The sequence below is a fragment of the Balaenoptera acutorostrata genome, chromosome 14, assembly GCF_949987535.1.
Source record: "Balaenoptera acutorostrata chromosome 14, mBalAcu1.1, whole genome shotgun sequence".
Lineage (NCBI taxonomy): Eukaryota > Metazoa > Chordata > Mammalia > Artiodactyla > Balaenopteridae > Balaenoptera > Balaenoptera acutorostrata.
In genome coordinates, this window is record NC_080077.1 from 54084861 (window position 1) to 54103277 (window position 18417).

At 34.6% G+C, this 18417-nt stretch overlaps 1 protein-coding gene across 5 annotated transcripts in view; it reads left to right on the forward strand.

Moving 5' to 3' along the window:
- ATG5 (autophagy related 5) overlaps nt 1-18417 on the forward strand; it is a 119417-nt gene that overhangs the window by 11427 nt on the left and 89573 nt on the right. For 4 of the 5 annotated variants that reach the window (XM_057528093.1, XM_007190642.2, XM_007190641.3 and 1 more), the window contains exons 3-4: nt 4809-4936; nt 13761-13839. In XM_057528093.1, the coding sequence (XP_057384076.1) occupies nt 4809-4936; nt 13761-13839 (207 nt within the window). The remainder of the gene's footprint in view (nt 1-4808; nt 4937-13760; nt 13840-18417) is intronic. The other variant, XM_028168727.2, reaches the window with a different exon arrangement.

Here is an 18417-nt window from a genome sequence, read left to right on the forward strand (position 1 = left end):
CCTCTTTTGCTTGTTGCTCAGTGTTGGCATTCGTTGGGGCTTTGCCTTTTTTTTTCTTTTTCCACTTCACTGTTTTTTCCCCCCTAGAGCTTTCACTCCATTTTTATGTCTTTGTTGAGCATTTTTATCTTGACAGCTCCCCAGGATTTTTCTCCTGAGCTCCAGACCTATATGTCTTTCTTCTGGATAGCCTCACTTAGATGTCTTGGAGGAACTCAAACTGAGTGTGTTTGAAACTGGACTCATCATCTTTACTCCGGAAAACCTGATTATCTGCCATCTTCCCTTCCTGTTTTATCATCCAGCTAATTAATTACTCTTACAGTAATTAACATGGGACTCATCCTTTGATACTTCCTTCTCCCGTATCCCTGACATTCATTCGTAACTTAGTTCATCTGATTTTACATCTCAGATATTTCACACTTTTCTGATTCCTTTCATACCCACTGATACAGCCTAGTTCAGGCCACCATTTAAAAACTAGTGTATTGGGACTTCCCTGGTGGCGCAGTGGTTAAGAATCCACCTACCAATGCAGGGGACACGGGTTCGAGCCCTGGTCTGTGAAGATCCCACATGCCGCAGACCAACTAAGCCCTTGTGCCACAACTACTGAGCCTGCACTCTAGAGCCCACGAGCCACAACTACTGAGCCCGCATGCCACAACTACTGAAGCCCGCTTGCCTAGAGCCTGTGCTCCACAATGAGAGAAGCCACTGCAATGAGAAACTCGCGCACCACAACAAAGAGTAGCCCCCTCTCGCCCCCGTGCGTAGCAACGAAGACCCAATGCAGCCAAATAAATAAATAAATTTATAAAACAACAACAACAACAAAAAACTAGTGTATTGTATAATAATAACTAATTTCCCTGGTTTCAGTCTTGCCCTCTTTCCATTTTCCAGTCTGCAGTTGGAGTCATCTTTTCAAAACATGTATCTGACATTGTCACCTGCCAGCTAGAAACCTTTAGAGGCTTTTCATTGTCTTTAGGATCCTTAATATAGTTTACAGGGTTCTTCATGATCTGGTCCCTTGCTTCTTCAGTACTATTCTGTCCTAAATCTCTACAGTCCTGTCATATTCAACTTCTTATAATTCCTCATGTGCCAGTCTTTGTCCTTTTGTATTCACGCCATGCCTTCTTGCAGTTCCCTCTGCTGGAATGAGCAGCAGTATCTCCCATCCCTGCTCACACCCAGACATCCACACCAACGCATGTTTGGTTCATTCCTGTTTCCCTTTTGACCCTTGCCTTAAAATTGACCTCCTGTCAAGGCTTCCCTAAGCTCCTAGGTTGGGTTAAATTTCTTTGCTACTTGCTCCTATAACGTTCTTTACTTCCTCTTTGCATTCATCATATTTGTAATTTTGTTTTTACTGTCTGCCTCTCAAGCCTGTAAGCTCCATGAGAGGAAGAATTCTTTCTGTCTCATTCAGGGCTCTATCCTCATCACCTAGTGTGATGCCTCACACATTGAAATGGGACAGAATTCTAGTGTATTTTAATTCTGTTTTTGTTCTAGATAAGCGAATCTCTAATTTTATAATTGAAAATTGTTGGACAAAATAGGATTCGGTGTAAACAAATAATATTACGGGCACTTTTTTTCTGAAACATAAGTAATCTATACAACTATGTAAAACATGTATGACTTATAAGCTGTACAGAAAAAAAAAATGAATCACTTGTGTCATACTGAGTACTTGACAGTGCTGAATGAGGAATAAGGGAATGATGGAGTCCTCGTAGTGGACAGTGTCCCCAGGGGGGTTAATCCTTTTTGTATTAAAAGAACTTAAAGAACCTTGAAGACATTAATCAAAGTGAAATAAGCCAGACACAAAAGGACAAATATTTTATGATTGCATTTAGATGAGGTACCTAGAATGGTCTAATTCAAAGAGACAGAAAGTAAAAAAGTGATTACAAAGGGCTGGGGGGCAGAGGAGAACGGGGGAATTACTGTTTAATAGGTACAGCGTTTGAGTTTGGGATGATGAAGAGTTCCGGAGATGGATAGTGGTGATAGTTGCACAGCAGTGTGAATGTATTTAATGCCACTGAACTATATACACTTAAAATGGTTAACCTGGTAAATTTTACACTAGGTATATTTTACCACAATTTTTAAAAATGAACTCAAAGTAAACCAATTTGATACACCAAAGAAAAACCTTATGTGATACAATCTGGATGTAGAAGGCAGGGTGATGTCTTTTTGCTGTTACTTTCTTTCCCTTTTTACCTATTTAAATATTTACTAGATAAAGTATCTATACCTACTCTAGTTATTTCTTAGTGCTACTACGTATAGATATTTATGTTAGTTATGTATTACTCCCACAGGCTAATTTAGGACAGAGGATTCCAGCTACATTTTAGTGTACCTTCTGTCTGAAGAATGAGCATTCTTTTACAATTTATCACTTTTGACCTTTTGTCCCACTTAACCTTTTGCATCTCTGATTCATTCAGCAAATATTTATTGTATGCCTGCTATGAAGCAGGCACTATTTTGGGCATTGGGAATGTTAGTTAGCAGTGAACAAAACAGATGAAAACCCCTGTCTTAATGGAGCTTACATTCTAATGTTCCTCATTCCTTATTGTAAATAAGTTTTTGTTTCATGAAAATCATTTGTGAATTTTTCAGCAAATTTGGTTGAACCCTATGCATGTAGTACAGCTCTTTCCAAAATCAGGAGCTGATATCCATACTCATTTAGTCCTGATATATCTTCTTTCTTATGATCTCCATAGGGTAATGTCATTCTCTACGGAATAGATAGTTGTGCAATGCCCAACAGACATTTTAAATTAAAGTCCTTGACTTACTGACATAGAACTATTGGACTAATAGACCATACTTATTTATTTTTAAAAAATGGCTAATTTACCATGCTATTTTAATTTCTTAGAGACTGCCCATGATACTTCTGTACTTGATTCTGTCATTTCTGACTCTAATGAATCATTTCTTTGCCATTTATTTAATAGAATATGGTTTTGGCAAGTTATTTAAGCTGTATGTAAAATAGAGGTGATAATAATTCTTCCTGTAAAACAGCTAGTGCTTTTCCTTATACATAGTAAGTATTAGTTTCCTTTTTTTTTTCTTCCCTAATCACATTCTAGTTGTTTCTTTATAAAAGAGGAACTTATGTTCTGTTGAATCCACACAGCTATCCAACACTTTGTTCCTAGTATTAGTACCTTTTATTCCATACTGGAGCATGCCAACTACCGCCATACCCCTGTACCCTGTAGCTCCTAGGACTACTGTCATGTTCCCTTACCTAACTGGGGCCTGTTACCTTGATCTTCAGTGATTAAGTATCAGAGTGCCTTTAACCAGAATATTTCTCTTTGTATATATTCCCCAGCCCGCTACATAATTCTACTTGATTTACTGATCAAAAGACATAACCTTGAATAAGCAGCATGAAAAGTGATGCAGAGTTACACTCACAGAAGCAGCTGAAAGAGAGTAACAGAACAGTTTTACCAGCAAAAGAAGACAGAAGCTTAGGAAAACAAGAAATGGCTAGAGAGTCTGCTGCAAAGGAGGAAAATACATGTATTTTTGCCAGTTTCCTCCTTTTATCTACTCGTAGGTTCTTTAAATAAATTCTTGCTCTCTTATGTTTTCTTTCTGGGTACCTTTCCTAGGGGAAAAACACTGACAGCCTTCATACTATTCCAGTTGAGGCTTTACCAACCTTAATGTTCCTTTCCAGACTTTGCTCTCTCTCCAGAGTCCAAGTAGGTCCAGCCTCCATAAGGACAGATTGAGGGAGTTGATTGACAGTGGCAGGATCGTCAGTCCACCAGCATTATACTCTAAGCTTGTACTTTATTGCATTTAAATATTTAAATGTGTAGCTCAAAAGTCAGTCATCTAACTTACCTCTCTCCTTGAGATTCCTTCATTAGTAATCACAAAAATCTTTTCTGACTTCCAGACCTCCCCCACTTTTCCATTCCTTCTTTCTCATCTCATGTAATATTTCCTTAACAGATTTCCTATCTAGAATCTTACCTTATTGCAATTTTTATGTACAATGGCTAGAATATTCCTCAAGTACTGTTTTCATCATGCCATTAATGGTATCATAGTGGGCTTCACTGTTTATCAAATGAAAATTTCCATTTGACCTTCAAAGGTCTTTCTATTGCTGCCATGAAGTATTTTTGTAAGTACTTTTTATGAGTTTTTTTTGTTTTGTTTTGTTTTTAGCCTCCACTTTATTTTAGCCTCATAGAAAAGGATAGATCATGTCCTTGTCTTGGTGTTCTTCACTGCAACTAAGCCAGTACACAGTAGCTTATCAAAATGTGATGGACCAATTGAGAAGTCCTGATTGATAAGTCAAGGTGTACATTAGACTGAGTTGATTATCTTCTCAGAAGTTGAATTAACTCAGGTGAATCATATTAATTTTTAAGTTAAATTTGGTAGAACTAATAAGTATCCTAAATAGTATGACATATGATTGCATTGTATTTTTATTTGGAAAAAAGTATTACAGAAAGATTGCACATAGACTTGTGTTATTTATTATTCTAGGCATTTATCTTATAAGCTGTACATAAGTAATGACCTCATAAGAAATTTTGAAACATCGTAGCCTTTAGCCTTTGATTTTCTATAAAAAGCAGTTGACTTTGTGTGGAATATGCAAAATAATGCAAAGAAAATGGTTGTTTTTCAGAATATTCAAAATATATTTAAAAACCTATTTAGTATATTTCTTTTTGAAAAAATAGTAAATAAATATGGTTTACAAATTTTCATTTCAGTTGCTTTTGCCAAGAGTAAGTTATTTGACGTTGGTAACTGACAAAGTGAAAAAGCACTTTCAGAAGGTTATGAGACAAGAAGACATTAGTGAGATATGGTTTGAATATGAAGGCACACCACTGAAATGGTGAGTGAATTTTTCTGCATTGTTAAGCGTTGAGTATATACTAGCTTTAAGAAGGTATAGTGCCTTGAAGCAGTTTTCTAAAAGTTCTATACAAGAAATCACTAGTCTAGCTCTATAATACAGTGAATTTTAAACCAATGCTGGAATATTTTATTGGCAATATTTCTGTCTTCTATTTGGATGCATGGGAGACTGGACAGATTTGTATATTTTCATCAGTAGATTTTTTTGTATGGCATAATAATAGTAAATTTGGTTATGGAGTTTTTGGTTTTTTAAATTTTTTTTTAAACGTATATTTAAAACTCCCTTATGAATAAGTCACTCTGTGACACTATTCAGTTTTGTTTCTATCTCTAAAATCTTTATGAACAGAACTTTATATACGCGTGATTACCTAAAGGGGCATCTTTCAAACTGATTGTCACATATAGTTGACCACTGTGCTATAAGCACATGTTGTTTAGCCTTGGTTTAGTATTTAAATTATATTGATTTCCTTTTTGTGTGAAAAATAATTTTGGTAGTATATTGGAATACCATTTTTTCAGAAACATTTAAAATAAATATCCTTTTTCAGACACATAAATCTGGGCTTATCCATGTATAGATGATGTAATTTTGTACTTCCTCTGTTACTGGGAGCTTTGGTCATTGTGCTTCCAAAAATATTTAATGAAATTGAAGAAATTACAGGGAGAAGAATGTTAAAAAGTGACTCAAGATATGCTGAGATATAGGTGTTGAAATGCTGCCATATAGATGTAGTTGAATGAGAAAGATACAGGCTGAGTCAAGCTTTAAGTGAAATATGAAAAATATAAATAGTTTAATAATGGACTTGCTCTTTGAATCTGGGAATAATAAAAAATGAAGAGTTTTAAAAGAGACTTAAAGCAAATAAAAGGAAGCTAGTAGGTGTGTAATAAGTGCAGCTGACTTGAATCCAAGGATTACTTAGAAACAAGGAGTGAACTTTTAGAACTCACCTTGTGCTGATGAATTTCCAAGAGTGGGTAGATTTCTCTTAATGATTTAGAAACATGCAAGGTGATATCTTGTATTGAGTTATGGGTCACATCACTAACCTTTTTTTTTCTTTTCTTTTTTTTTTGTATAACATTCATTTTTTAGTCAAAACAGAATACTGAGCTTCATAATCACATTATCAGACTCATTATGACTCTTGAATAGTTCTAGACCTCTGGCAGCATAGATGAGTCAATGTTTTCTGTTTCTTTTCATTTCTCAGAAGAATTGGAGGTTTTGGAATGGGAAGGTGGCTTAAAAGAAGTATAAGAGGAGCAAGGATCAGGAGAGTAGAGGGAGAGGAAGGAGGGGGAAAGATTGTGGGTGAGTAGCAATAGGATATCTCTGCTCTTGACAGTTCTATCTGTATTATAGATGGATGTTGAAATTGTATTGCTTTATGTGTATTAGTTATAGATTCCCTTAAGAACTCATGCGACTGACAGTGGGCTTTTCAGTTTTATCATTGTAAAGCATGGGTTCTCAACAAGGGCCCTACTGACATTTTGGACCCAGATAATTCTTTGCTGTGGGAGGGCTACTCTGTATGTTGTAGTGTTTTTAGCAGCAGCCCTGGTCTCTACCCACTATTGCCAGTTGCATGCCCTTCAGTTGTGATAGTAAAAATGTTGCTAAATGTCCTGGGGCAGGGGGTGCAAAGCCACCCCCATTTAAGAAACTCTGGAAAAGATGGGAAACCTCAATTTAGCTTTTATAGTAAATGATTATTAAGTCGTCATCTTTCAGCTGCCGTTTTAATTTATCTCGTGTGGTGATTATTTTTGTATTTGCTATGATTTGTCTTCTATAGGTTTGTATTCTATATATGATATCAGTAAACAACATTTGGACCCATTCCTCCCTGTTACGACAGAGTGATGATTTTGGCTTCAAGATACATTTTCCTACTTTGTCATTATTCATCCCTTCTGAAAGTCTTTTATTAAAGAGTGAAATTATTTTTCCTTTTAGAGAGCTTATGTGAAAGCAACTGTGTTCACATATATTCATTTTAGTTTTTGGGGTGTTAGCTTTTTATGCATGATACCACTTTCATAACTGTGTCTTGCTGTACACTCATTGTATTTAATGGCTTTTGATACAACTTTTCCTTTAGTGTTGTTAGGTATTCCATATATTTGAGGAATGACTAACTTACCGAGGCATGAATAAAATTTAGGACCTCTGGGCTAAGTTCTGATCTTTGCTCTCTTTGCTCCCAACAATAGCAATTTTCTCTTGTGTGATAAGAGTTATCCTCCTGGAAATAGGCTGTCAGTATCTACCTGGCATTTAAGCAGTGGGCTTCATAGGATAGGATAATCGTTGTAGGGAAGCAGCTACCACTGAAGCTTTGTAGGACTTGGACTTTTGAGGATGATAATGTCTGCCTTATACTTGATTCTTTGGAGTTTTAAGTAAATTCAAGTGAGAAAGGAAATCAAACACCAGTTTAGACAATTCATAAAAGAAGGAAGAAAGCATAAATTGATATTCCTTCTCTCTCTGTAACCCTTTCTCCTATTCATATTAATTATTATTACAAATATTTAATCATCTATGTGAGATGGTTGAGCAGGTGCTCTGTACCTTAAGCAGTAGCTCGTAAGAGGTGCTAAGTAAATGTTTGTTGAATGAAAAAATGAATCTAAATAAGTCTCTTCTTTTTATTGAGAAAACTGAGGCTCAAATAAATAACTTACTCAAATGAGCAAGTAGGACCATATTTTGAGGGCTCTTTCTACCATACATGCTGATATTCTGTTTCTTAGTTGTTGTTTTCTCTGATTCTGTATGTTCTAATGACTTATGTTAATTTGTCCATATTAGAATAGAAAAGTATTTAAGAACAGTGGTATGCACATAATGAATACTTAATATGTTGTTGATTTGTAGAGAGATGCCAAGGAGGCCTTATCTGATTAGTGCTTTTAAAAATTATATGGGAAATGGAAAGTGCTGATCTTAACTCAAATTAAGGATCTCTTTTTAAAGAGTGATTTGAGCTGATTAGTCAGCAGAGGGTGCTCTAACATTGCATTTTAAGGGATAAAGTTTCTTGTTACCGTAACTCAAGTGTTCAAAATTTGTATTTGTTACTTTTATATTAGGCTTGTCTTAAGAGAAAAGTTCTTGGCTCTTCTAAAGAATACTTTGTTAGTATACCCTAATGCTAGTTAGATCTTAGGCCTCCAGGTACAAAATTTAGAAAAAGGTTCTTTGTCAACTGTAAAACAAGTGTCTGTACAAGAATATTATTATTTTGTGTAAATTGACTTATTTTTAGGACTGATTGTTGAAAATAGATTGTTGAAACTACCTTTTGAATTAAAAAAAAAAAGGCAGCAAATACTGATGTTGATCTTAAATGTAGGCATAATAGAGTGACCCAGAATATAATACTGTACCTATGTGATTTCAAAAGTAAATTTTAACAAAGTAATTTTAACATCTTAATTGTAAATATTGTGCAGGCTCTTCTCTTATGTCCAGTCATTTTTCTAAGGTTGTGCATTTTTAGAATTTTATAAATTATTCTGTAAACTAGATTTTTTTTTTTTTGTAAACTAGATTTTTTGAAATGTGGTTTACTTAGCATTTTATACATGTAGTATCCCTTTAGTTGGTTATTTCTATACTTTTTCATCCATAAAAATAGGCTTAGAAAGCTGAGAAGCACAGCACTGGCCTGTAATTGTCTGTGTTTGTACTATAGACAGTAACGCAAAATAGATTATAATCATTAAATTACTTTGGTTTATGTTTGAGTTAAACCCTTATTCATTAGAATGTAATCGTGTTTTCAGTGAATCACTAACGTAGCAAACTTACGAATAGGATGCATTTATTTCAGTGAAATGGAGTGGGACAATAGTTCTCTAGTATGTAGGGAAGATTCCTTTCAACACTGATATTAAGATACTGGTTTGCTATCTAACTGCAGATGTTTAGACTAGAATGAGCACCCTTGGCTGACCTCAAAGCGTATCTGTTACTGCCATACCATGTGCCAGTATGTATATGTATTTTAGCAGTAATGCAAGGGTAAAGAAGAATCAACTTATGCAAAAAAAAAAAAGAAAACGTTAATTCATTTAGAGAATTGAATTTAGAAAAGGCTAGAGCAATTTAAGGAAGGGAAAGAAAATGAATAAAATGTGAAAGCAGACACAACGCTAAATATTCTGGTGCAGTTAATTTTTATAGCGTGGTAGATTGAACCTTTACCAGTTTGGTCCTCTTCTGGGGTATTACAGGTTCAAATCCTCACCACTTCCTTTTGTTTTAAATTTAGGGTACATTGGCAGGAGTAGCAATGTAACAGCCAAATGGCTACATTACGATTTGACCTCACAGTTATGGCTTACATGGTTTCTGTGTTATGGGTTAGGAGCCTCCTAACAAAACTACATGGAATATCTGTTTAGAGGAATTGTGCAAATTAGTACTTTTGAAATCTTTGACATAAATCAGATTATAGTGTAAGAGAAAGTCAGTACTTTTAATTTTTGCCAGTTCTGTTTTTTAGATTTTCTTGCATATTAATAGATTCATCAAAAATAAGCAATCTTGGAACCAGTTAATTCAGGTGGTGTATTTGTTTGGAGTTAGTATAATACTTGCATCAAAATCGTTCTGACATAAACATCTGCATTGATGATCCACGTATGGTCTATATACTTTGACAATAGATAGAAGTAAATAGTTGTTTTACTCCTAAATTTTTCTGGCTTAGTTTTATTTCTAAAGATTGTTACAGGATAATTGTTAGTTATTGTATTACTTAGAATGCTCTTATGATAATATTTTTTATATTTTTAAATCTTAAATATAAGTTTTAGAAATTATCATACTTAAATTTCCATCCTAACCCTTAGTATATCAGGAGAAAGTCATCATCATTTACTATTTGAGACCAATGAACTTTAAAATATATATATGCGTGTGTGTGTATATATATATATATATATATATATATATATATATATATATATATTTAAGTCACTTTATAAATAACTTAGAGAAGTATAAAGGAATGGCATATAACAACTTTATTATAGAAATTTTAATAAGCATTTAAATATAGAAATTCAAATTTTCACTCCATGTTTTCCTGGTTTCAAAGGTATATATATACCAGAAGTGGGCAATGTCCTCAATGCAAGTTACTGCTCATTAGTTGTCAAACATTCAAATAGACCTCTATGAGGTTCCAACTTGTCATTACTTCTGGCTCTTCTTGAGTTTAACGGCAATGCTTTACAAAATTTAAAAAGCCCTAGATCGTGATTTTGTTGTAAAATAATTTCTTTATTACATGAGTAAACATCCTGAATGAGCAGTCCAGTTGTTTTTAATTTCTGCATCATCTAATTCCTTCCAGTCATCTTTGTTTACAAATCTGGCTTTAATATTTGCCCACTTACTGTCAAGTAAATTGCAGTGTACAAATGGCATTAAAGATAAGAATACTGATACACATCCTTTGAGCAAAATGGAATGGTCTAGGTTCTAGTCATGAAATACTGTATGAAGAAATCCTTTCTTTTGAATGACTAAGTGGATAAGAATGCCATATGTCCTTAGAAATACATTGTTTATGCATTAGTTCTTGAGTTTTATAAAATGTACCTAGGATATCATCATCTAAAGACTCATACTCTGAGATTTCACTTATATGATCAGTTTTACCAATGTCATTAAAGTCTAAAGTACTGCTATCTGTCTCTTTGCAAAAATCTTTTGATTTATCTAATTATGTAACGTCTTCCTCTGTCAATATAGGTGGAAAATAAGACACTTTGAATTTTCAGCTATATTAACGAGAGATAAAAGCAGACTCCAAAGATGGGGTCTGCATCCTTATTTTATGCTTTTTGAAATATGATATAATGTTTTAGGTGACAAAGTAAGAAAATGGAAGAAGGATGCATTATTATATCTTTCTTCTAGGCATAACATTATTCTTCCAAATTCTTATTATTTTAATCTTTTTTTTAGTTAGGAATAATTGATAAGTAATGATGAAATAATCCCTAGAATGATGAAGTAGCAAAACGTTTCAAGATAGAGGAAAAAAATAAGATCGCTAAGATACCACAATATATCTTAGATTTGTAAAAGGGTCCGGTGAGTTCATATGGCAGTTACTAGACAGAGTTGTTTTCTTCTTTATTCTTAAGTGAGTTTTCTCTGTGATTTTTGGAAGACTTTTAAGAAAGAATAAAAGGGGGGACTTCCCTGGCGGTCCAGTGGATAAGACTTCACCTTCCAGTGCAGGGGGTGCGGGTTTAATCCCTGGTCGGGGAGCTAAGAGCCCACATGCCTTTTTTGGCCAAAAAACCAAAAACATAAAACAGAAGCAATATTGTAACAAATTCAATAAAGACTTTTAAAATGGTCCATATCAAAAAAATCTTTAAAAAAAAGAATAAAAGTTATAAAGTATTAATCTTAAAATAGAGCTGCTCAGAAAAGAAGTTCAGAACCTAAAATTGGGCCCATTGGATCTTCATGGTATACCAAGGGTTAACTATTCTGTGGATCTTTGATTTATGCATTCAGCAGCTATTAGCTACTTTGTTCAAGATTCTGTGCACTTGCAGGTCTTTTCTTTTTAATATTGAGTGTAAAAAAATAACTGATTATCATGAGTCTTTTTATGTTTAAATTGTATTCTAACTCAAATACTTATTATTTATTTATTTATTTATTTATTTATTTTTAAAAATTTTTATTTATTATTCATTTATTATGTTTATTTTTGGCTGTGCTGGGTCTTCGTTTCTGCGCGAGGGCTTTCTCCAGTTGCGGCGAGTGGGGGCCCCTCTTCATCGCGGTGCGCGGGCCTGTCACTATCGCGGCCTCTCTTGTTGCGGAGCAGAGGCTCCAGACGCTCAGGCTCAGTAGTTGTGGCTCACGGGCCCAGTTGCTCCGCGGCATGTGGGATCTTCCCAGACCAGGGCTCGAACCCGTGTCCCCCGCATTGGCAGGCAGATTCTCAACCACTGCGCCACCAGGGAAGCCCTTATTATTTATTTTTAAGGTTGTACTTGATTTTATGTGACTGTATAGATTACTTGAAGATAATATTTGATTTAACTTTAGAATTTGTATATAGTTCCATTTGTGAATGGTGGAGAACGTGTACAACACTGAATTGCTAGTCATTTTATGGGGTTACTGGTGAATCTATCCAATAGGTCAACTGCATAATTTGCTAAAGGGATTCTATAATTATATCTGCAGTGCTGCATAGAGTTTGGAAAGCAGTATGCTCTATTACTTTAAGTACCCATATTCATTCTTAACCTAGTTGCACGTAACTCAGAGGGACACGAGGACTGAAAAAGGTCTAATTTGTAAAAGTGCAGGGCATTATGTAGAGCCTGTGCAATTTTAAGAGGTCAGAGAGAAGGATCAGAATTGGATAGAATCTATAACTTGTTTATAGTGCAATATTTTTGTTTTCTGTAATTAATATTTTTATTTCAGTTTTTAACTGAGACTGGAGTTTTTCCTGATTAGAGAATTTCCTAAAGGAAGCATTCTGTAATTTAGTTAATTCAAGATTTACTTCATATTCATTCCTAGTTATGAAGGATTTGTGTTAGATACCGACTTTCGATTAGAGAGAAGTATGAGGGTTTTATTAAGAGATACAACACATATATGACTAAAACTACTCACTTGTTTTATTTTGCTAGCAGGGCATTCATCTTAAATTCATTCTAAATAAATATATGTCCTCTAATGACTGATGATTTTTCCACAATTATATTATGTAGATGTAAGCAAACATAAATAGTATTAGCTAATATTTGAATCTTGATCAGGTAATGTATTTGGGTCACTCATTTGGAAGGAAATTAGATGTATTTTCAAAGTTTTCCACTCTTAAATCTAGGAGTAATTCACTAATATATTATATAGGAAAGAACAGGACTGCACGTAAAACCAGGCAGTCTTCTTTTTGTCTTTGTTGGGAGGATTATTTATTCTGATTCGCTGATTAAGCTACTTTAGATTCTTTAAAAGGTTGTAAAAAATAAGGTTTGTCCACTGAAATCTGCAAGGTTTGTATTATTAACTTGTTTGTTACTAAATAATTTGCTTCACTGTGAGTAATGGTTATATTAGGAAATGTTCTCTCATTTAGGAAGTCCCAAATTTATTATTAAAAAAAAAAAAACTTTAGAATTAGGTTGCAGAAGAATATTCAGTGACTTTGGAAAACGTTCACATATTGTTATATGAAAAAAGCAGGTTATAGCAGTCTGTAAAGGATAAGCCTAATCTATATTTAGATATGTATGCATAAAGAAAAGACTGGAAATTTATATACTGTAATGTTAATAGTAATAAGTACAAAATAGGTGATTGCATGCTGTTTTAGGTGCTCTTCTCAGTTCTTAACATTTTCTAAAATTTTAAGTTGTTCTTAAAGAAAAAACTGGTTGCCCAGTATGAATGCTTGGATGATAATTAGATGTGGCAGTACTGTGACATAACAGTGCTCATGGCTGATAAAAGGTGCCTTAGTACAATTTCATTATGTATATTGAGGATTCCCTGGGGAACGGTACGGTTAGAAAAAAACAAAAAACAAAAAAACCACCTGATGCCTAGAAACTATGCCATATTAGCCCAGGCAAGTAACTGTGTAAAACATTACCTTTCTGTGATTTGTGGTTAAAGTCCCCTGATATTTGATGTTGAAACATGGCTGGAAATTTATTTTGGAGTTGTAGTTTAAATATTTATTTTATCTCAAAATATACTCTTTCATTTTTAGGCATTATCCAATTGGTTTGCTCTTTGATCTTCTTGCATCAAGTTCAGCTCTTCCTTGGAACATCACAGTACATTTTAAGGTATAGTTTAAATAGCGTTTCCCATTTGTCCCACTTGTGGTACTACTTAGTAAGTAGACTTAGAGTAGAATTTTTTTTTTTAAGTTAAGTTGTTTATTGCTTTTCCCATGATACTTTTTATTTGCTAAGCTGCCATTAGTGTTTATAAAATGCCTTTCAATTTCTTCTTAACTCTTGCCAGAACCATTTAAACATTTAACGTATAAGTGCCTATTCTTTGTTGGCGCTGGATACACTATGTTTAAAATTTATAATATTTTGGAATATTTATATTCATTAAAAAAAAAAATCTCAAATAGGAAGAACAAAATCCTGAGTGCATGTGGGCATGGGAATGGGGAAGGAGGCAACCTAACACTGAGTAACTCTAAGGCTATTTTGATGGAATGAAAAGAAGCGTTAGGAGACAGAAATACAAAGACTTGATTTAAGTCTGTTTTGAGAAATATTAATTCCTGTAGTTTTTGAGTCCAGGCTAGATTTACTGTAACCTAATTTTGTCTCATTATTTTATAAAAATCTCATCCCTCTTTCTCACTGAACACCCTGATTCTCCATCCTCCACCCCACAAGCAAGTACTGCTGAAGGATTGAACCCCCTCTATTAGTTGATCACTAGGCAGTGATTCTCAAATGGTGACATATAGTGGGAGGGAGACATGCTAAGAGTTTGAAAAGTCATTTAGGTGTCTGATTTGCTTTCCCATTAGGGTCGCTTATTCAAAGTCACTGCCCAAAGGCTCACCCAGTCTTCCTAAGTTACTTTCCTTTCCGTTTTACTGAAATTGAATTTGTGGGGCATCTGCATTTATTTCCCTGTTATTTGCACTAATATACTTTGCACAGCACCATGCTACCACAGATGTTAGTTACCACGGAACCATACAGAGTGAGGACATGGTTCTAATATGCATGAGTCTCAGTGACCATGAAGAGCAAGGACTGCCTGTATGTATAATAATTTAAATTTAGAATGGTAGGAAGGTAAAACTACTCCAAGCATAATAAGTGTAGAGGTTCCATATTGCCTAACAGGTCTTTCCCATTATGTCGAAAAGCATTTCCAGTACTTAGATTGTGTGCGTGTGTGTGTGTGTGGGGTGTGTGTGTGTGTGGAATGCACTCTAAAAGACTTTGAAATCTAGGTTAAAATATATCATAGCTACCCACTTATTTATTCATTCAACAAATACTGAGAGCCTTCTGTGTGCCAGCCAGGCACTGTTCTAGGAGCCTGGGATATATGAGTGAATGATACAAAAGATACTCAAACAAAGTTTAGGGTACCTAGTTGGCATTGCCTGCTAGGCCCTCTGTAATTATTGGTTGAATTAGTTGATGGATTGTAATAGTGATAGGAAAGGCTTAGAATTCTTATGATTGGTATAGTGTTATGGTTCTCAGAGTGCTTGATGGACCCAGATCCATGGGGATTCCTATTTCCATAATAATATTAAGATGCTATTTGCCCTTTCCACTGTGTTTAAATTTGTACTGATCTGCAAAAGCGATGGTGGGCAAAACTTTTGGCACCTTAGCACAGAGCAAGGCCCTGTACCAAAATGTGCTAGTGGTCGTTGTATTCTTCACCACCACACACTTAGGACTGTTCTGGGTGAAGCGGTACAAATTATTAATTATTATTAATCTTGACTCTTAAGTACATGTCTTTTTAATCTCATGTGGTGAAATGGGAATACACATAAAGCACTTCTGTGTGCCAAATACGATGGTTGTCTTAAGGAAAAGCATTGTGCCCTTGTTTACTTTGAGAGCTAAATGAGCCACTTTTCTCATGAAACACCATTTTTTATTTGAAAGAGTGACTGACAAACTGTGGTTTATTCACATTTGGGTATTTGTTAGATAGTTTCTTGAAAACAAACAAAGTGACCTCTCATTGCAGAGAAAACAACTGACAGTATTTGTTTCCAATGATAAGATTTGCACTTTTAAGTGAAAATTAGAATTTTGGAAAACATGTATCTGTCACCATGAGCTTGACAGCTTTATTATTCTCAAAGAATTTTCTGATGAGATTGGTGGTCATTTTAACAAATTGATTTTTAAGAAATTTTATGTAGTGACATGTGAAAACGTTTGGAGATGGCCTACTTTAACTCAGTAAACAGATACTTTCCAAATGATCAATGCATTATGTTGAGAAATTATTATGCATGTGTGAAAGATCTGTTCAAAGTGCACGGCTAACATCAGGAATTTTAATGTAACAGAGGTCAAAATGTTTATTGATGTGTTTTCAGATTCCACATTAATGTTATAATAAACTATACTTATTGAATTAATGTAGTATCAAAAAAGAATATCCATAAATCTGAAAAGACTATTAAAATACTACTTTTTCCAGCTACATATTTTTATAAACCTGTATAATTACATACTTTAACCAAAACAACTGCACAGTATTGAATGTGGAAGCAAATAAGATAACTGTATCTACTTCCCATTAAGCCAGACGTTATAAAGGTATTTGCAAAACTGTACAGCAGTGCCAGTCTTCTCCCTAAATTGTTGTTGTTGTTGTCGTCCTGGAAAATATAGTTATTTTTCACAAAAATACAGTTTTTGTGTTGACAGGTAATGGGTTTGTTCTTGATATTTTAAAATGAATTGCTCTTTGGGATCCTTAGTAGGTCATACATTGTCTTCCCCAATGGAAAGTTTATTAGAGAAATTAAATAGAAAGCAGAATGTTAGAGGACGTTTTAAATTTGCTCCAACTACCAGCGTGTTTCTGTCAGCTGCTCTTACTCTTTCTGACCCTGGCTTGTGTTGGAGGAAAATTATTGCCCAGATTTCTTTCTCCCTATACTAAGTTCCCTTTATTTAGGGTTATAAGACCTGGTTTACCACAAAGGTCGTCCTCAGGTATTTAATTGATAGCTTATACGGACTGATGTAGGCCCACATCCCCTTGTAGTGCCTTATGGCTTTTGATTGATTATAATGAAACTGAGTAAGCATTAAATTTGCAGGTAGAAAAGCAATGCTTTTAGATTGAGGAAGCAGGTTTTCTTTAAGTTTCTAGAAAATAGTTTCTCATCAACAGGTTAAATTTATTGAGTAACAACTTTCTGTCAGTTGATGCATCAGTATTTTATCTTTTATGATTTTGTATTGAGTGTGTCAGATGATGTGTGTGCTTTAACCAGACTGCTTAGAATTTTTCTTTTACAGTTGCTTTCAAAGATATTGATTTTAATTAGATTTTGTGCAACACTGAAGTCTCCAAGAGATTCCCCCACCTCCATCACACACATTTGGGTCAGTTCATAGTTCACACTGAATTCTTGGGGAGAAAACCTGTTAAAAATTTTTCGAGAGGACGTATTTTCTCTAATTTTTAACTGACTTTGATGCTTGTCATTTGAATAGATTCATAATGTTTATAGTAAGTGAATCTTAATGTCTAGAGCAGTGCTTTTCAAAATTTAATGTACGTACAAATCACATGTGTGTCTTGTTAAAGTGCAGATTTTGATTCTGATTCCATAGGTTTGCGTTGAGGGCAGAGGTTCTGCATTTTTAACAAGTTCGCAGTGCTGTTGATCCACCAGACCATGGGTTGAATAACAAGAGTTTAGAAAACAATGCAGATTTAAAAGTTAGTGTTGGACTTCCCTGGTGGCACAGTGGTTGAGAATCCGCCTGCCAACGCAGGGGATATGGGTTCGAGCCCAGGTCCAGGAAGATCCCACATGCCGCGGAGCAGCTAAGCCCGTGCGCCACAACTACTGAGCCTGCACTCTAGAGCCCGCGAGCCACAACTACTGAAGCCTGCGTGCCTAGAGCCTGTGCTCCACAACAAGAGAAGCCACCGCAATGAGAAGCCCATGCACCAGAACGAAGAGTAGCCCCCGCTCGCCGCAACTAGAGAAAAGTCCGTGCGCAGCAGCGAAGACCCAACGCAGCCATAAATAAATAAATAAATAAATTTATTTTTAAAAAAAGTTAGTGTTGTGTACAAAACCAAAAGGTTGTAAAGGATGATTCAGAAAATTGTTTTTGTAGGAATTTTTATATTATTTTTTGAATTCTGAGAGAGAAATATTATGCAATTGTAAAGTGTTAACTACTTTAAAACATGTAGATTTACTTTGCTTTCTTTTTCTGTTTACCAAAACAGGAATGAAAAAGGTATCTTCTTCATGGTTTTCTTAATTAGCTTCAAGGACATTTTTGATTCCTAAATCTGATTAGCCTCCTGAGAAAATTATTTTATTTCTCTTTCCTCAGCTTTTATTTTAAAAATTCAAACCTGTATTAGAAAGATTGGGAGTCGAACACCCACAAACCTTTCACCTGGATTTGCCAATTGTTATTTTGCTACCTTTGCTTTCTCTGTCTCTTTTTTTTCTTTGATATTTCATTATTCCTATAGGTATTTTGCTTGCAAAGCTGCATTATAATCAAAAGGTTGCTTACAGTATATGCAGTTTTTAAGGAGGGAAGTTAGTAGTGTGATTCAGAAATTTAGTAACATCAAATGAAGAGAGTGGGCTCTTTAAAATGCTCAAGTCTATTGCATATCTATCCTAAAAAAAAAATTAATGGAGT